The 20,675-nt window shown below is 37.6% G+C and overlaps 1 protein-coding gene across 5 annotated transcripts in view; it reads right to left on the bottom strand.

The window, feature by feature from the left end:
• CNOT10 (CCR4-NOT transcription complex subunit 10) overlaps window positions 1–20,675 on the bottom strand; it is a 77,566-nt gene that overhangs the window by 23,939 nt on the left and 32,952 nt on the right. For 4 of the 5 annotated variants that reach the window (XM_025884691.2, XM_025884682.2, XM_073902341.1 and 1 more), the window contains exons 6-13: window positions 19,501–19,587; window positions 18,767–18,850; window positions 16,936–17,053; window positions 13,204–13,353; window positions 11,487–11,689; window positions 7,124–7,245; window positions 5,523–5,699; window positions 4,498–4,578 (exon numbers count right to left, since the gene is read on the bottom strand). In XM_025884691.2, the coding sequence (XP_025740476.1) occupies window positions 4,498–4,578; window positions 5,523–5,699; window positions 7,124–7,245; window positions 11,487–11,689; window positions 13,204–13,353; window positions 16,936–17,053; window positions 18,767–18,850; window positions 19,501–19,587 (1,022 nt within the window). The remainder of the gene's footprint in view (window positions 1–4,497; window positions 4,579–5,522; window positions 5,700–7,123; window positions 7,246–11,486; window positions 11,690–13,203; window positions 13,354–16,935; window positions 17,054–18,766; window positions 18,851–19,500; window positions 19,588–20,675) is intronic. The other variant, XM_025884672.2, reaches the window with a different exon arrangement.

Genomic DNA, 20,675 nt, shown 5'->3' with positions numbered 1-20,675 from the left:
AAATAAATAAAATCTTTTTTTTTTTTAAAGATTTTATTTATTTATTCAAGAGAGAGAGAATGAGAGATAGAGAGCACAAGAGGGAAGAGGGTCAGAGGGAGAAGCAGACTCCCCGCTGAGCAGGGAGCCCGATGTGGGACTCGATCCCGGGACTCCAGGATCATGACCTGAGCCAAAGGCAGTTGCTTAACCAACTGAGCCACCCAGGCGCCCATAAATAAAATCTTTAAAAAATAAATAAAAAATAAATAAAAGTTCAATTTTATTTCACTCAATGGCAACATTCTTCTGTATATTTTGTTATCACTGTTGTTTCACTGGTAATTTGTTTTTTGGGTTATTTTTTTTTAAAGATTTATTTATTTATTTGAGAGAGAGAGAGAAAGAGCATGCACACACCTGTGCGCACGAGGTGGTTGGGCGGGGTGGAGGGAGATAGAGAGAAGCTCCATGCTGAGTGTGGAGCCCAACATGGGGCTCGATCCCACGACCCTAAAATCATGACCTGAACTGAAATCAAGAGTTGTACACCTGGGTGCGTGGGTGGCTCAGTTGGTTAAGCGACTGCCTTCGGCTCAGGTCATGATCCTGGAGTCCTGGGATTGAGTCCCGCATCGGGCTCCCTGCTCAGCAGGGAGTTGGCTTCTCCCTCTGACCCTCCTCCCTCTCATGCTCTCTCTCATTCCCTCTCTCAAATAAATAACTAAAATATTTAAAAAAAAAAAAAAAAAGAGAGTTGGACACTTAACCGACTGAGCCACAGAGGCACCGCTGCACTGGTAATTTGTTACAGTACTTTTATTTCCTTGCTATCTTATGACTCATCTGAAAATTCAAGAAATTTTAATATAAAGATTACTGAAGAAAACATTTATTACTTTTTAAAAAATTTTTTTAAAAAGATTTTATTTGACAGAGAGAGACACAGTGAGAGAGGGAACACAAGCAGGGGGATTGGGAGAGGGAGAAGACGACTCCCCACTGAACAAGGAGCCCAATGCAGGGCTCAATCCCAGGACCCTGGGATCATGACCTGAGCCAAAGGCAGCCACTTAACTGACTGAGCCACCCAGGTGTCCCACTTTTTATTTTTTTTTAAAAGATTTTATTTATTTGAGAAAGAGAAAAACAGACAGCAAGAGAGAGCACGAGCAGGGAGAGAGGGAGAAGCAGGCTCCCCCCACTGAGCAGGGAGCCCGATGCAGGGTTCCACCCCAGGACCCCGGGATCATGACCCAAGTTGAAGGCAGATGCTCAACTGACTGAGCCACCCAGGTGCCCCCAAAAAACATTTAATTAACCTTGTCAAGTTTCAAAAAACCAAAACTCTACATTCAAAATCTTAAATGACCAACTCATTTCTAACTAAATGTGAGATTTAATCCTCCATATAATCAGAGGATTAATTCTTTCCTCAACATAATAAAACCCGGGACAGAGAGGGCATGAATGCAAAGTGGGAATTTATGGTACACTTCAACAGAATAAAATAAAAAAATAAAAAGTTGTTGTCTAGGTGAGAATGGTGCGTGGAGCCCTGTGCTCATGGACAGCAATGCCCTGGCATGAACATGCTGATCTGACAGAGTATGATCAGAAAAGCGCACATCCTGGGGACATCTGGGTGGCTCAGTCGGTTAAGTACCTGACTCTTGATTTTGGCTCAGGTCATGATCTTGGGGTTGTGGGACTGGGCCCTATGTCAGGCTCCGTACTTGGGGTGTAGTCTGCTTGAGATTCTCTCTCCCTCTGCCTCTGCCCCTCCCCCTGCTCTCTCTCTATCTCTCACACACATACATACACACATTCTCTCTCTTTCAAAATAAATGAATAAAAATCTTAAAAAAAAGGGGCACATCTTTATTTAAATGGAAAAAAAAAAAAGAGAGAGAGAAAAGGACATATCCTGCTGGCCAATATTCCTCCAAAAACACTAGGTATGCAAGGAGGAGCTTCACTAACATTAATGAAATAGCTTCCTTTTTAAAGAGTTAGAAAAAACAGATATCCAATAAGAAAATAAAAAACATCAGTTATTCCACCATTCGGGGATAACCACCATGAAGGTTTTGATATAGATCCAATTTTTTCATGCAAATAAACCTATACATTTTATTAAAATGTAATTTTAAACTGTTTAGACATAAAATCTTAACATTTTATAGTTCTGTTGCATGCTTTATTTGAAAGTTAAATGAAGTTAATCAAATGGACTATACTATGAAAAAAATTACACACAGTAAAGATAGATCCCGACCTTATTCATTTCTATAAAATACATTCTAGATGAAACAGGAATTTATATTGGTGGTTGTGACAGTGCTACAACACATAGGTGAATTATTCTCTCATCCTTGGAGGCAAGAAGGCCTTTCTACACATTACACGAATACTTATGGAATTCTGTTTTACAACTAAAATCATAAATCTCAGAAATGATAAAAGGCCAATTTCTGTAACATCAAAAACTCTTACAAAAAGGATGAAAAACCAGATATGAAAATGGTAAATTCTATAAACAGGAGGTTCACAGAAAAAGAAATACAAGCCATCAGTTAACCTTGGCATCAGATTGAGCACCTTGAGCAGACTGAACAAAATGTAAAATTTTAAAATGAGGTCATTTTTTACTTCTCAGGGTAATAAAATATCACACGAAAAAAAGAGACACCCCAAATCTCACGACCTAATAACTAAGATACAAATTAAAATCATTTTGTCTTAAGTGTTTGCCATCTTTTTTTTTTTTTAATATTTATTTATTTGAGTGAGAGCAAGCGTGCAAGCTGGGGGAGGGGCAAAGGGAGAGGGAGACAGAAGCAGACTCCCCACTGAGCGTGGAGCCCCATGTGAGGTTTGATCCTACAATCCTAAGATCAGACTTGAGCTGAAATCAAGAGTCGGACACTCAACCAAATAAGCCACCCATATGCTCCTCGCCATCTGCTTTTGAAGGCAGTGTTTTTTCCTCTATCTCTAATTCCTCTGTACCTTTCACAAGGCTAGCACTGTTTGTCAGAAAAAAATGGGAATAAATGAAATGTTTTCCAAAAGTAATCCATCAATTGACAATGCTACGAGCAACATATATATGTTTAAATGTACTTCTGTCACTCTTTTGCAATAGGCAAAACATAAGAAATCATGGTTCTTAAAAAAATAAAATAAAAAAATAGTAATAATAAAATAATGGCTTTTTTTCATTTTAATTTTCAGTTCTATTATTGAAATCATTCTTAAAAGTAATGCTATATCATTCAGCCTAACTCCAAAAATAATATGAAGAAATTATGGTCAGGGCGCCTGGGTGGCTCAGTCATTAAGCATCTGCCTTCAGTTCAGGTCATGGTCCCAGGTCCTGGGATTGAGCCCCACATGGGGCTCCCTGCTCCACGGGAGGCCTGCTTCTCCCTCTCCCACTCCCCCTGCTTGTGTTCTCTCTCTCGCTGTGTCACTCTCTGTCAAATAAATAAATAAAATCTTAAAAAAAAAAATTATGGTCAAAATATATCAAATTTGTTGAAAGATAAATTTATAGACTTAAAGTCAGCGAACTCCAAGGCAAGAGTAAAAATGAAGAAAATCACACTCAGACTCATCATAGTCTAATTGGTGAAAAACAGAGACAATCTATAGATAGAAAAATGGCACCTCAGTACAATGACTATAAACTTCTAATCAGAAATAACAGAAGTTGAAGTTAATGCAGTGACCTCTTCAAAGAGCTGACTGAAAGGAAAACCAAACTCTACCAATCTAGAGTTCTGTTTTCAGTGAAAATATCCTAAGAATGAAGATGAAATAAAGACAACTGTAGATTTAAACAGATAAAAAAAACCCAAAACCCTAGGAAAATTAAGACCTGTATTGTAAGAAATGTTGAAGGAAGAGCCTCAGAATGAAGGGAATATCTTATGGAAACTAGCATCAGTCAGAAGTGGTAATTATGTGGCTAAATGTAAAAGATGGCCTTTTTTCTTTTAGGATTTTATTTTTAAGTAATCTCTACACCCAACGTGGGGCTCAAACTCACAACCCCAAGATCAAGGGTTGTATGCTCCACCAAGTCAGCCAGCCGGGCAAGCAAGAAGCAAATATTCTTAACAAAATACTAAAAATTTGAATCCAACAATTTATAAGAAAAGATAATACACTGTGACTAGCGGGGTTTATCACAAGATTGAAAGGTTGGTTTAACATTTGACATTCCATCAATATAATTCATAACATTAACAAAATAAAGATTAAAAATAACGTGCAATAGATGCTATACTCATTTTTGTTTTAAAGATTTTATTTATTTATCTGACAAAGAGAGACACAGAGAGAGAGGGAACACAAGCAGGGGGTAGCGGGAGAAGGAGAAGCAGGCCTCCCGCCGAGCAGGGAGCCAAATGCAGAGATCAATCTCAGGATCCTGGGACCATGACCTGAGCCCAAGGCAGAAGCTTAAGGACTGAGCCACCCAGGCACCCCTAATTTTGTTTAGATACTCACTTTAAGTTTTCTAATTCCTGTTTTCTCAATGGAGAAGAAGGTGGAGCTGGAATGAATTTATCTCCATCATGGCTTTTACTGCTAAAATAAAGACAGACTCTAAATTATGAAGAGCAAATAAACAATTAAATATAAAATTGTTTCCCTACCCCCACTCCCATGCAATTTTTTATCCCAAAAATATACAAGAGCCAAAAACAACAAATGCAAAATGCTTAACCACTGTGCTAAAGCTATACTGTATTTCACTTTCTTCCCTCAAGTACATGGTGCTGTTTTTTAAAAATTTCTAATTGTAAACAATATCTCTACAAAGGAAATCACTCCTGTATTTTCACACATTTCTTGGTCTTCTGATTGCTTTTTATCAACTACAGTAAAACATAACCCCAATGGAGGAAAAAACAAAAAAACCCCACAATTTTGTTTCATATTTTCTTTAATACATGTATTTCTATCATAATCAAGAAAAAAACGCTGGGATGAAAGACTTGAATTTAAAGGTGCCATGTGTAAAAACAACTTTATATATAATGGTGTTTTATTATTAGGAGAAGCTCTCTTAATTTCTAGAGACTGGTTAATATTTAACTTATACTAAAAAACTAGAAATTAATAGAAATATTCTGGAGGTTAATAGTTTATGGTATGTTAAGAGAAAAGGCATAGGTTAAGAAAAAAGGAGAAGTTTTAGGATTTAAGTATTTATTTTAATAAACATAAAAACAAAATGCTATCTCTGAGAGAGCAACAGGATTTCTTCACAACTATTCTTCCTATCTATGAAAAGTTGTTTCTTTCTACTTTTCTTAGGTTCTCTCCTCACTTAGTCTTCACAGTATTTCTCTCTTCCAGAAATACTTAACATTCATACTTTCCTTTCTTATTACTCAAAACAGGGGATTTAGGAAAAATTCGGGCTTGAGATTTTAGGAATCATCTAAAGGCCAAAGAGGCTTACTTAAATGAAGTCCTGAGGGGTTTCACCAAAGAGGGCCAAAAGGATTACAAAAGGACCAGAATACCTGCAAGTTTCACTGCTTTCACTGCTCTCCGTGTTCCCACCTAATTGATTACTATTTTTAGACCCATTTTCCTGCTTCGGATCTTGCTGTTCTTCGGGTAACAGCAACAAGGCATTTCTGAGACAAATGGCTGCAAACTCCATACTGGCTACAGGAATGGCTGAAGACTGTCCATCACTTAAAAAATGAAAACAAATTAGCTAAGTAAATAACTTAAAAATAAATAAGGCTTTTCTATTATCAGGAATAAAACCAATATAATTGGAAATGAAAATTTGCTGACAGGTAGAAATTTGAAAATAAGCAGTTATAAGAGAAACGTAAAGAACCTAAATCCTAAATATTACACACAAAAATTTTAAAAGTATGAATAATACATAGCAAGTATACACATCATACAAGATGTATCTCTAGGAATGGGACTAAGGATGGAAACCAACTTGAAGGTTATCTGCAATGTCCTTGTTAATGTAACAGAAGAGTTATAGACAAGGAAAATTATAGCGAGGGCCAGGGTAAGTATAATAAGAATTGAAAAGAAAGAAGATTTTCACATCTGAGCCTTGTTTTGGTTGATCCTTGCTTTTGAAAATGCTTTATTTGTAAATTTGTCTTACAATTTTTTTGAGATTTTATATAACTTTCTATTGGTTCAAAAGGTGAAAAGTAGTAATAATTTTGAAATTGTAGGAAAATGATGCTTTATCTTAAATCTTAAAAAAAAAATCTGCATTACAGTTGAAATAAATTAAGACCAAATATTGTGTGCCAGTTACTATTTTGAAACTTTGGGAGAATTTTTATTTATTTTTTTTAAAAGATTTTATTTCTTTATTTAATTGACAGAGAGAGAGAGACAGCGAGAGAGGGAACACAAGCAGGGGGAGTGGGAGAGGGAGAAGCAGGCTTCCCGCTGAGCAGGGAGCCCGATGCAGGGTTGGATACCAGGACCCCGGGATCACGACCTGAGCTGAAGGCAGTCGCTTAACCAACTGAGCCACCCAGGTGCCCCTGGATTAACTTTTAAATGGTAGTGGAACATTTTTATTTTTTGGAAAAGAAAAAATACAATTTTCTTTTTTCTTTTTTTTTTACAAAGCCTACTACTTTAGAAATAATAGCAACTCCAAATTGGGATCTTTATACAAGATAAAGATGTTCATACTTAAAAGTTACTCAACTGAAGGTTTACATGTGACAGCTTTATAATGCTTTGGTTACTTTATGTATTAGTACTTTTCTCTCTAAATACTAAGAATTAGCTTTAGGGACTATAAGAAAATACCTAAATAAAAAGCATCAGTGATAAATTATATAAAAAAAGAAACATCAAGATGCCCTCTCCTGGACATTTTGAATAATGGTATTGAATAGACCAGGGTCTCAGGCCATCAACAGTTTCAGCACAAATGTAATTAAGTGAAATCTTATGTCAGATAATATTCACTGTGAACCTATATATAGGGATCTATTTGTTGAAGTAGCAATAAAACCTAGTTACAAAATGATTTCTCCTATAAAGTTATGTCTTAAAAATATTTTTATAAATAACATTATGTGAAATATTAAATACCTACAGTTTCTCTTTGCAAAATACTTACTTATATACAGTATTCTGTATGGACTGTGATGCCAGAACTATTTTACGATGATAGCCTTGACCCACAATAGACTGTACAATTCCTTTCTTACTCGGAAGGCCTTTAGTTTCTTGTTCAGCAGTCTACAAAATACAAATAATTTCTAATTAACTTAATGCAATTATAAGATAGGATGTGAAAAATGATCTAATACTTTTCCGGTTACTCCAAGGAAGTTCCTAAGATCCACTGATGTGGAGCGAAATATGCTCCATATTGAAGAGTAGTTAGTTAGTACATGGAGTGGGAAGTCTGTGATGGATGCTGTACTTTAATATGAACTTTGAGGTAATTCTAAGGAAAAAAGGCAATTCAAGAATGACTCAAACATTTATTTAGAATGATTTATTTAGAACATTCTACATCCTAGGGACCATGATGCATATTACAGGCACTTTGACATCAGATTAAGGAAACATATAGAGCCACAAAAACTCATGAAAAAGGGAAGCAGCTCTACTTTCTAAAACACATATCTTGTGCTTCTTCATTGAAAGCATTAAATTGTCAACAACTTATAAACTCGGACAAGCTATATGTTAAAATTTACATGGGCACAATTCTTGCCTTCTAGAAAATTAAAACCCTAAAGCCCTGTAAAACATTACACTGAAAAGAGTAAAAGCTACTTACATATATATAGTATTTTAGGATATTTCACTAAGATGCATCATCTTACTACGGGAACTTGATGATGTCAACTACCTCTATCTTCCCTTTCACTCCAAGTCTCTGAGTTACCTGCAGGTGGATTCCCGAGTAGTCATATAAAGTCAGGCAGATTCTCATATGCAGAATAAACTTGAGCCAATCCATGAACTCACAGAGCTAAACTCTGCCCTGCAAAAAGCCCTTCTCTAAGCACAATGTTTCTGTACTGTTACTTAATTGCTCCTACTATAACTTCTATTTATGACTTCTAATAAAACAAAGATTCACTTGCATATTCATTTTAAACAGAAAATATTACATAGTGCTTAAAAAATACAACATGCCTGGGTGCCTGGGTGGCTTAGTCGTTAAGCGTCTACCTTCGGCTCAGGTCATGGTCCCAGGGTCCTGGGATTGAGCCCCACATCGGGCTCCTCACTCTGTGGGAAGCCTGCTTCTCCCTCTCCCACTCCCCCTGCTTGTGTTCCCTCTCTCGCTTTGTCTGTCAAATAAATAAATAAAACCTTAAAAAAAAAACCACAACATGCTTAAAAAATACAACAGAACTGCTCTGATTGAAAACTTTTTTTTAAAGGTTTTATTTATTTATTTATTTGAGAGAGCGTGAGGGAGAGGGAGAGAATCTGAAGCAGACTCCACACAGAGCACAGAGCCCAATGCAGGCCTTGATTCCACAACCGGGAGATCATGAACTGAGCGGAAAAGAAGAGTTGGACCCTTAACCAACTGAACCACCCAAGCGCCTCTCTGATTGGAAATTTTCTGTCAAGGATGCAGCCAAGCAACATTAATGAAAAATTACAGATAGTGGATATTCTGAACCACTACTGGGAAGGATTTCCATTCTGACTTCTTTTCCTAGTGGTGGTGATAAATTTATAATGATTCATCCATACATTCTTTCCTGATCCTTAAGGTCACGCAAGCCGATCAATCAGATGGCTAGATGTGAAGATGCAACAGATGAAAACAAAAATGGAATGGAACTAAAAACCCACAATAATAAACTAATACTTTCAATAATACACCAATAGCCAGAACGTGTGTCAGATCAGTCATGATGTAGAAGAATCATATGTAATTAAAATATTACTTTATAGTGCCATAACAACAATAGCACTCAACATATTTGAATTTCAGAACTAAGAAAAATAAATGGTACATTTATATACATATATATATTTTTAAAGATTTATGTATTTGACAGAGAGAGACACAGAGAGAGAGGGAACACAAGCAGGGGGAGTGGGAGAGGGAGAAGCAGGCTTCCTGAGGAGCAGGGAGCCCGATGCAGGGCCCCATCCCAGGACCCTGGAACCATGACCTGAGCCGAAGGCAGATGCTTAACGACTGAGCCACCCAGGCGCCCCACATTTATATATTTTAACAGCCTTCTCTTAAAATGCTTAAATACTCTCCCTGCAATTAAGTCTACATTTGATAATTAGGAGATTTCTCACATATTATATCTACCCAAGTAAGCGTAAGCTGTGCTTCTGACAAAAGCGGTCTGAAGCAACGTGCATCAGATAAACAGGACATAAATCATCTCCTTAGCATCACCAATTTAACAATTAAGTTCATTCTTTTTATTAAAAAATGAACTTATTGGGGGCATCTGGGTGGCTCAGTCATTAAGTGTCTGCCTTCGGCTCGGGTCATGATCCCAGGGTCCTAGGATCGAGGCCCACATCAGGCTCCCTGCTCAGCGGGAAGCCTGCTTCTCCCTTCCCACTCCCCCTGCTTGCGTCCCCTCTCTCGCTGTGTCTCTGTCAAATAAATAAAATCTTTAAAAAAAAAAATCTTTAAAAGTAAATACATTCATTTTTTTTTAAAGATTTTGATTTGTTTTTTGACAGAGAGAGACACAGCGAGAGAGGGAACACAAGCAGGGGGAGTGGGAGAGGGAGAAGCAGGCTTCCTGCTGAGCAGGGAGCCCTATGCAGGCCCGATCCCAGGACCCTGGGATCATGACCTGAGCTCAAGGCACCCCAATAAAGAAATAAAATCTTTTTTAAAAAATTAGAAATTTGTACAAGAAAATGGAGGGATGGGGATTTCATAATAAAATCCACAGAATGAAAGACTATCCTAAAGGTACTATTTCTAAAAATAAGTAATTTTAAAAGAAAATATTAAACCTTACTGTATTTCTCTACTCCTAGGAAGATCTAATTCCCTGGTTTCCAATAACTGTCCAAATGAGAGGTCTCCAACACTTAAATTCATGATTGAATTAAAGAGAATAAGCAATTTCTAGAGATTTTTTTTTTTTAAAGATTTTATTTATTTATTTGACAGAGAGAGAGATAGGAAGAGCAGGAACACAAGCAGGGGGAGTGGGAGAGGGAGAAGCAGGCTTCCCGCTGAGCAGGGAGCCCGATATGAGGCTCGATCCCAGGACCCTGGGATCATGACCCAAGCCAATGGCAGAGCCACCCAGGCGCCCCAATTTCTAGAGATTCTTGTTTTAAAAAAGTATAAATACCGCCTAAAATTGTCAGTTAATTTAAGAATTATCCAATAAGGAAGTTCTCTTTTAGGGCACCTGGATGGTTCAGTTGGTTAAGCATCCTTCTAGGCTCAAGTCATGATTCCGGGGTCCTGGGATTGAGTCCCACATCGGGCTCCTTGCTCAGCAGGGAGCCTGCTTCTCCCTCTGCCTGCTATTCCCCCTGCTTGTGCTCTCTCAAATAAATGAAATCTTAAAAAAAAAAAAAAGTTGTCCTTTTTTAAAAGGCAAATTACAATTATATAAATGATTAAAGCCCTTCAAAGATAGCACTTATCTCTTTCCCCAGTGGTATACCCAAATCATGAACAACTTAAGTATCATGTGTGAAAACTGCCAGGCAAACATACTTCTAAATGCTAGTTTTTGCAGCTGCTTCTCAGAAAGTGCTGTTCCACAATAGGAGCAGCAAAAACATCTATATCACCTATGGCAGACAAACCCCAGGTGCCAGGCCTCCCAATCTCCACGCAGCCAAAGAGCGCAGCAAGGGTGGGGGGTGGGTAGGAAATGGGGTGATACAGGCATCTGGTAATTCTGATAGAACCTGTCTTTCTCCTACTCCCACTGAGCACTCCCCACTTGAGATTCCAAAGGCTTCTACCAACGACCACGTGCAGATGTTCTAGGCAAGGACACCCATGTAAACTGGCCTATTTCTCACAGTCACTGTGGACAAAGGTGTGAGAGAGACAGCTTGATAATCCATGAACTCTGAACCATTTACTGAATCAAAAGTAAAGCCCCTCCCCAATGAAGGAAATGCAATGTTGTACAGTTCTTTCCACACTCATGGTCTTAGTCCTTCTCTAACCACTTGGTGCACACACCATTCTCAGGCCAGCAGATGATATGGCCCCTGCCCCAGCAGCTAGCAGACCACTGTTCCAACAGATATGACCCTCTCGTTGGCTTCACCTCTTTAATGTTTACTGCTGATACAGGTTGCTATACTTTAAGAACCAGAATGTTAATAAATGACTTTAAGAAACTAAATCTTTTGTCCAACTGTTAAAGAACAGACTATCTTTATAAATTCTGAGTTATAAAGAATTTGAGGTCTTGTGTGTTTTCAAGTATTTTCTGTTTTCTATGTAACAAGTTGGGGGGGAGTGTATAAGATACCCAAGGAGCACTCACCCCCTTATTTGCAGCAATGCAGCATTCAGCCAACCTTAGCCAGAGACGGGGATTTGCATGATAAACCTGAACAGCTTCAATCAGACACTCAAAGGCAGCAAGAGGTCTTCCAATGTGAAGTAGCTGAATGCCACAGTTATATAGCAACTCATACCTCTTGTTGGTTAGTAATGTACACATGGGTCTTCCCGAAAATTTCTTGCCTAATGATACAAATTAGGTAAGAAAAAAAATTAGATTAAAAATAACAGTTACACTGAAAACATTTATTCCACTAAATACTTAAATACTACTTTGTTTAATACCAAGGACCCCAGTGTGAAGTTTTGTGTTTTTTTAAAGATTTTATTTGACAGAGAGAGCACAAACAAGGGGAGCATCAGAGGGACAGGGAGAAGCAGACTCCCGACACAAAGTTGGATCCCAGGATTCAGGATCTTGACCTGAGCCAAATGCAGATGCTTAACTGACTGAGCCACCCAGGTGCTCCGGCCCAGTGTAAAGCTGTAATAGCTCTCTCCTAGTGATGATCTTCATCCTCAACCCCACAAATATTCTCCAGGTCATCTCAGTTGCTTGTGCTGGTATGGCCAGAGATGTCTCTTCTCATTTGCCAGCTCCCCAGGTAACAATGGTCCAGAAAAGCAAACAAAATAGATAGGACCCACTGACTCCTATGAATCTTTAACCACCTTTCCACCTTTTCAGAAGATTCACTTTTTTAACTTTCATTTTGGTTAGCCATTTTATTGTCATGTGCTTTATTAACCAGAAGTATTCAGCTAATGTTAGCAGAAGTTTGGGAACTTTACTATGAAAATAAAAATTAATATATTATACCTACAAAGACTATGGTTCACTCACTTATTCAAAGTTTCACAGTCTACAATAAGACTACTTATGATTTTGGATACACTTTTCACCAGTTTTTTTATGGTTAAAAAAGCTAAATAATTGCTTGATTTTAAGCATTCCAGGTCAAGGATCCATATCATATGAATATTAAAGTAAGAAACTTCAGGAATTTGCTCCAAGATTGTCAGATGCAAAAAAAATAAAAAAATAAAAAAGATTGTCAGTTGCTGCCTATAACATCCCATGTGAAACCTTGGAAAGAAGCTATAATAAAAACTAGTTTAGGTGCACCTGGCTGGCTCAGTCGGTAAAGCATACAACTCTTAATTTCAGGGTTGTGAGTTCAAGCCCCACATTGGGCATATAGCTTACTTAAAAAACAAAACAAAACAACAAAAAAAAAACACCAAAAAAAACTAGTCGAGAAATCTTAGCAACATACTTTGCTTTGTAACATTACCATGTGTGATTACTGATTTTCAAATCCATGAAAAAGTAAATATAATTTAAATTTCTTTGATAATTATTCCTACCACCTTGCTATTTGAAGTAGCCGTATCTATCAAAAATCCCCAGAGTCAAACCCGTTGGTCAGGGTCAATGTTAATTGTAGGCAGGCACATATGGATGCATTTTGACCAGACACTTGATCACTATCTACCTATTTATTCTTTACCAAAAAAAAAAAAAAAAAAATTACTTTTTAAATTCCAGTATAATTTACCTACCTTGTTATATTAGTGTTAGGTATACAATATAGTGATTCAACAATTTTATACATTACTCAGTGCTCAGATGCTTGCTCTTTAAGATCATGCTCTCAAGTAGTAAAATATGAACTGTCCCCCAGCAATGGGCTCACCTGGATCAGTGCTGCCTGCACTGAGCTGTGCACAAACATTGTCATTCTCCTGTAGAGCCTTTTTAAAGTAGAAAATTCCCAAATTGTGCTTGCTCATGGCAAAATGGATGCAACCAAGATTATTCCAGAACATGCATCTCAAGCATTCACCTGACAAAAACACAAATAAATTTGTCCAAAAATGTTACTGTTGACATACGCCACACAAGAATTGGCAATGCAACAGCAATTCCACCTGGTCCTTACAGAAAAGTTTATAAGGCATCTGAAATTCAGGACATCTGAAAATTTTCTAAGTTCCTTTCCTTTTAAAATCTTTTTTTTTTTTTTAAAGATTTTATTTATTTATTTGAGACAGAGAGAATGAGAGAGAGAGAGCACATGAGAGGGGGGAGGGTCAGAGGGAGAAGCAGACTCCCCGCTGAGCGGGGAGCCCGATGCGGGACTCGATTATTTATTTATTCATGAGAGACAGAGGAGGAGAGAGAGAGAGGGAGAGAGAGAGAGAGAGAGAAGCAGAGGGAGAAGCAGGCTCCCAAGGAGCAGGGAGCCCGATGCGGGACTCGATCCCAGGACCCTGGGATCATGACCTGAGCCAAAGGCAGACGCTTAACCATCTGAGCCACCCAGGCGCCCTAAAATCTTTTATTAAAGGTGATAAACCCTAACCATTGATTTTGTTAGCCTGCTTAATCTTTTCTTCTGATTTTTAAATAATTGTAGACAATATAATAATGCAAAGGACAAAAGTATTTATTAGTAACATTATATGCACCGCATCCACACAACAAAATATTATGTAGAAACTGGAAAGAATCAGTATATATGGAAACATACTAAATGAGTAGCAAGAATACATTAAACAATATATAAAATCCTGCTTTTGCTTGTTTAAAGTCTTCACTGTTAGTTCACACTTCTTTAATTATCACTAAGGCTGAGCATCTATCTTCTCAAGCTTGTTAGCATTTTTTTTTAAAGATTTTATTTATTTATTTGAGAGAGAGAGAATGAGAGACAGAAATAGAAAAGCACGAGAGGGAAGAGGGTTAGAGGGAGAAGCAGACTCCCTGCTGAGCTGGGAACCCAATGTGGGACTCGATCCTGGGACTCCAGGATCATGACCTGAGCCGAAGGCAGTCGCTCAACCAACTGAGCCACCAAGGCGCCCTTGTTAGGCATTTGTATTTCTTATCCTGTAATACACACACTGCTTCTTTCTGTTCTTTACCCATTTTTTTATTTGGTTACAGATGTTTTTCCTATTGGTTACCTGTTATTATGTTATAGAAACCTTCTGTCACATCTGTTTCAAATATTCCCCCCAAAGCCAGTGTGTCATCTGTCTTATGACCTGCTTCAGTGTGTATGTGTGTGAGTTTAATCATAAAAAGTTTTACATTTTTATGTGGTGAAATTTAATCATCTTTTCGGGGCGCCTGGGTGGCTCAGTTGGTTAAGCGACTGCCTTCGGCTCAGGTCATGATCCTGGAGTCCCGGGATCGAGGCCCACATCGGGCTCCCTGCTCAGCAGGGAGTCTGCTTCCCCCTCTCATGTGCTCTCTCTCTCATTCTCTCTCTCTCCAATAAATAAATAAAATCTTAAAAAAAAAAAAAATTAATCATCTTTTCTAAAATCTATGGTTCTTGCATTTTGGATAAAATTTAATCAAGTCTCCCATCCCCCCCAAATTAAAATATTCAAGTTTTCTTTAGCTGCTTTCAACCCTTCATTCCTCTGGGTTTTATTTTGGTGTAATGAAGGAAATCCAAGCTTTAGTTTTCTTCTTCTAAACTGCTTCCCAAATACTCCAAAACAATTCACTGATAGTCTGTCTTTTCCACAATGATATAAAATACCGATCAGACTGACAAAATTAACACTCAGGATATTCAATGCTTAATACTAAAATCTAAAGATTTTCTTCTGATGTGTTTTTAAATTGAGCAATGGTATTTTAAAAAGACAAATAGTAGGCTTCTGGGGAAGACAGTAGGAAATACATTAAAATGTTTATTTAAAGGAGGCTACTTCTGGTAGTGGCATTGTGAACAATTTAAGAAAATTCTATTCCTGAATCTTTTCCAATAAGCATATTTCATCAGCAGCAAAAAATAATTTTACATGAGAAATAAAATATTTTTAAATTAATAACTGTAAAAAATTAGTACATAAAATATATAACTACTATATAAAAATCTTTCCCATTAGATCATCTTAACTGTTGAGTAGTCAACTATATGTCCTGCTCCTCACTCCACTGTAGAGCCTAAAAATATTGATTCTGAAATCTGTATCAAGACAATCCTAAGCAAAATTTTCTCAAAGGATACTGAAGTTTTAGTCCTAAAGATCATTTCAGTGTCTGGGTGTTATGGGACTCTGAGGGGAAATTATGACAATAAAAACAGCAAAAATGAAAATTTAGCACAATTAAAAATGGGTACTCAGAATAAACAGAATATCCAAGAGAACTGTAATGGAACAAATTGCTTTTCTCCATCTTTTACAACCCCACTTAACAGAACAGGTAAAGGGGGGAGGTGAGTATGCCTGCAGGTATGCTTTTTTTTTTTTAATTTTCTTTATTTATTTGACAGGGGGAGAGAGAGAGAGAGAGAGAGAAAGAGCGCATGAGCACAGCAAGGGGGAGCAGCAGGTAGAGGGAGAGGGAGAAGCCAACTTCCTGCTGATCAGAGAGCCTGCCTCCGGGCTTGATCCCAGGAATCTGGGATCACCACCTGAGCCAAAGGCAGCCGTTTAACCGACTAAGCCACCCAGGCGCCCCTGCAGGTGTGTTCTATCTTCGTATCTGGATAGAATCTAAAAGAAAGCATCCCCAAAAAACTTATTCATCCTTTGCATTTTAAGATTTTATTTATTTATTTATGAGTGAGTGAGTGAGTGAGTGCGAGTGCATGTGAAGGGGGGCGAGAAGCAGAGGGGGGAAAAAAATCTTAAGCAGACTCCACGCTGAGTGCAGAGCCCAACCTGGGGCTTAAACTCACAACACTGAGACCATGACCTGAGCTGAAACCGAGAGTCAGAGGCTTAACCAGCTGAGCCACCCAGGTGCCCCCATCTTTGCATTTTAAACTTGGGATAAATCATTTTCAATAGTTTGACTTCATTTCTTGAATAAATGGATTTTCCTCCTTTCTCCCCATAAAATAGCAATGATGTGAACTTAAAAGCCCCAAATTTTACCTTCCATTTTACCAAGAGTATTAAGCAACTCATTAAAACTTAAAAAAAAAACAACTTTCTTTTTTAGACACGGAGAAGAGCAGAGGGAGAGACAGAATCTTAATTAAGCAGACTCCACACCCAGCACTGAGCTCGATGCAGGCCTCGATCTCATTACCCTGAGATCATGATCTGAACCAAAATCAAGAGCTGGATGCTTAAACAGACACTTAAACCTCATTAAAACTTTCTAGGGGCACCTGGGTGGCTCAGTCGTTAAGCGTCTGCCTTCAACTCAGGTCATGATCCTAGGGTCCTCGGATGGAGCCCTCCATCGGGCTCCCTGCTAAGCAGGAAGCCTGCTTCTCCCTCTCCCACTCCCCCTGCTTGTGTTCCCTCTCTGTCAAATAAATAAATAAAATCTTTAAAAAAAATAAAAAATAAAAATAAAAAAATTAGCAAAAATCACACTGAAGAGCACTGTAGGAAATAACAAAAGACAGAAGAACTAGAAAAAATACTAGAATTTCACAATTTTCTTTTACCTGTTTTCATGAATCCTGGATGTTCAGCAATGTTTGAACTATTTAATAGCTTCACAGCTTTTCGATAATTGCCTCTTAAGTACTCAAAATTGCTTTTAAGAAATAGAGAGGGTGCAGACTGTAAAGAAAATATAAGTTGCTTATATTTTGTTTTCAGATGTCTATTGTGAGATCATAATCATACTGCCGTATTGGCATGTATTCAAGAGCATAAATGAATCAAATCATGCTCACAAAAAACTATAGCAATTTTTCATTGCTTTCACGATCTAAAAATATTAAACCTATCAGAGAGCACCTTATCAACTGAATTAAGGGTCTGCCTAAAAAAAAAACACGCAGTACCTATGTATAAGAATATAGTCTGCAGATCATCAACAGACTGTCTTCATCTATTATACTACTACTTGGAAGCCAATTTAACTAGGTCCTTCAGTTCAATGACTAGAGAGACTGGAGGTCTCCCTTATTTTTTAGGGTACAGATGCACCTTCATTAGAACCCAAAGGGACACAAATAATCCAATGACTTTCCAAATAGGAAAAAAAAAGTGTCATTCTATGGATGGAAGAATTGCCTAACAGAATGCCTTATTTTCAAGAGTTAATCTTGCTTGTGACAAAGATCACATTTTCAATGGCAGACCATGTTTCACTTCCCCTAAGAAACCTAGTGGAGGATCATCTGTATCATACCTATTTAGAATGCAAAAGCATGCATAGATCTGCAGACTGAACATCCATCCAAGAGGACATCAGGAATCCTGGTCTCATCATTTATTCACTTTAGCTTAGCTATAGGCTTTTCTTCTAAGTCCTTGTTCATGCTCTGCTCTGCCTCCTGGTCATTGAGGAACAAGGGCTTCCAAAGCTTATTCCGGGTAGCAATACTTCCTCCTGATTTAGGTATTACTACTACCCTGCATTACAATTATCTATTTTCCTGTTTCTCTCTCCGCTGTGAGTATAGCTTCCGTTAAGGCAGGGATCATGTCTTTTATCTCAAAAAAGGTTTGATAATGGTTAGCTGGCTAGTTAGGCTTTTCCCTCTTAGCCTCAAGTCTACCCCCTCAGACTGTGGCTACAATTTGTTCTCCTCAGAAATCACTTGAGTACTGACCCAGTGACTAATCTGGATCCTGCCTAGGATTTCTAGGGTCAATTATCCTGAACCATTCCTACTACAAACTGTAGTACAAACTACTACAATACTTCAAAGCCAAACTATTTCACCCTATGACTTCATACTTAAAATTAAGTTTTCCCAAAAGCATCAAGAATGTTCACAATTCTATCTTTTCCTTCCACAGTCTTAAACGTTATGTATCAGTGGAGGAGTGGAGTGGAGGGAGTGGAAGGAAGGAGTAATTTTATCTCAAATACTCTAGCAACATTACTCAAATTGAGGTACTGTCAAGTCAAAGATCATTTGGAAAGGGTAGGTTTGGGCTATAGCTGAACTGTTAATCTTTAATAAATGTTTTGAGTATAAACTAATAAGATTCTAAAGTGTCTAATAGTAAATGTTTACATGACTTGTGATAAACAATTTCCAGAATACTAGATAGCTATTTAAAATGGTGGTTTTGAGGGCTACACACCAAGGGAAAATGCTTGCTATAATTTTAAGTGAGAAAAGTATTAAATTACAGACACAGTATGATCATCACTTTACAACTCAATGTCAAGGATTATATGTAACAGTATATATATACAATAGACTAAAATAAATTATTTAAGACTCACAAATACCTACTATCCAAACAAGAAAGTTTTAGGACATAAAAGTTACAAACTGGAAAAAAAGAAAAGAAAATCAAGAAGAAACTTACATTTCCAGCTGTGTTCATGACTGACTTGATTTCCCTTTTGCATGCTTTCAGGGACTTCATTTGGATATAAGCTCTTACTTTATACTATCAAAGGAAAATGCTAGTATGTGAGAACTATGATGGATTTACACATGCTGAAGTAGTTTTACTTTCTAGTTAAATGAAATTTCAATCCAATCTGTTTACAACATAGTTATACCAGTTACTTGCAAAACTAAGTTTTAAATTATCTTAATCTATTTTTACTGTATTCTTAGAATGCATTCTAAAAAAAAAATGGTAGAAAATTTATACTTAAATTTCAAGCAAAAATCCTAACAATTCTTTTATTTTTTAAAAAACTAATTTATATTTTAATTCCAGTATAATTAACGTACAGTATTAGTTTCAGGGGCACAATACAGTGATTCAGCAATTCTCTAATTCCTATCATTTTTATCTGTACCTGGCTAATTAAGAATGAATTTTAGTAATCTACAAATGATTTTATCATTCAATACATTCCCAAGCCATTTCTCTCAATCTTTTATCAAGTAATTAAAAGATACTGCATTATCATTTTAAGCAAATATAATTAGAAGGATAAATATGCTTTTAAATTATAATACTTCAAAGCCAAACAAATATACATGCCTTGAATTATTTACTGCTTTCAATGATCTATCACATTCTTCATCATTCATAACTATTAGCAAATATACGTGATGCATAACCTCTCTGAGAATTTATGCTACCTGATGAATCTTTGATTTTGCAGCTTCTATTAGGGCTCCACTTTCAGCTTTATGATTTGATCCATCTTTGTTCGTGTTATTACCAGTCTGTAAGGAGGTAAAACAAAGTTAACGAAAATTAAAAATTTTTTGCCATAATTAAATCAGTGATTTACAAGTGAGCTTATCTGAATCACCTAGAGAACATTTTAAAACTACAGAATCCCAGGTCTCACCCCCAGAGATTCAGGTATAATAGTCTGGAGTGGGTAACAGGAAAAAAAAATTTTTTTTTAAGATTTTATTTATTCGACAGACAGCGAGAGAGGGAACACAAGCAGAGGAGTGAGAGAGGGAGAAGCAGACTCCCCACTGAGCAAGGAACCCAATGTGGGGCTCGATCCCAGGACACTGGGATCATGACCTGAGCCAAAGGCAGATGCTTAACTGAGCCACCAAGGCATCCCTTTTTTAAAGTTTTGATGTCTACATTTAAAAAAAAAAGATTTTTATTTATTTATTTGAGAGAGAGAGAGAGAGAACGAGGGGGGGGTATGGGACAGAGAGGGAGAAGCAGACTCTCCACTGAGCAGGGAGCCTGAAGTCAAGCTCAGTCCCAGGACCCCGAGATCATGACCTGAGCCCAAGGCAGACACTTAACAGACTGAGCCACCCAGGTGCCCCCATGTCATTTCCCTCTTAAAAACTTTCTGTGGTATAAATACTGCCAACATCATATGCTAGATTCCTAGTAATATCCAAAACCCTTCACAATGTGACCAGTATTTGAGTTGCCAATCTCATCTCCTGATCTCCTATACCTACATTTTTCAGGTGTACTATGCATTTCAGGTTACCAGAAATTCCTCCAACATACCACTCTCACACCTTCTGTGATGTTTTCTCTGCCGTGCCAGTTACTCTGCTCCATCCTTCTGCTTCTGACTCATCGAATTATATTACATCTTTCAAGGCCGAAATCAAACATCCAAACTTCTCCAAAAAATCAGTATTTATTTGGAGGGGGAGCAGAGGGAGAGGCAGTGAGAATCTCAAGCCGACTCCACATTGAGCACAGAGCCCTACATGGCGCTTGATCTCATGACCCTAAGATCACAACCTGAGCCGAAATCAAGAGTCGAACATTCAGCCGACTGAGCCACCCAGGCGCCCCTAACTTCTCCAAAATCATCTCT

This window comes from Callorhinus ursinus, unplaced genomic scaffold (assembly GCF_003265705.2).
Source record: "Callorhinus ursinus isolate GAN/ISIS: 27379988/994484 unplaced genomic scaffold, GSC_fseal_2.0 scaffold1, whole genome shotgun sequence".
Taxonomy (NCBI): domain Eukaryota; kingdom Metazoa; phylum Chordata; class Mammalia; order Carnivora; family Otariidae; genus Callorhinus; species Callorhinus ursinus.
Note: the sequence above shows the minus strand (reverse complement) of the source record. Positions and strands in the feature narration are given on the sequence as shown.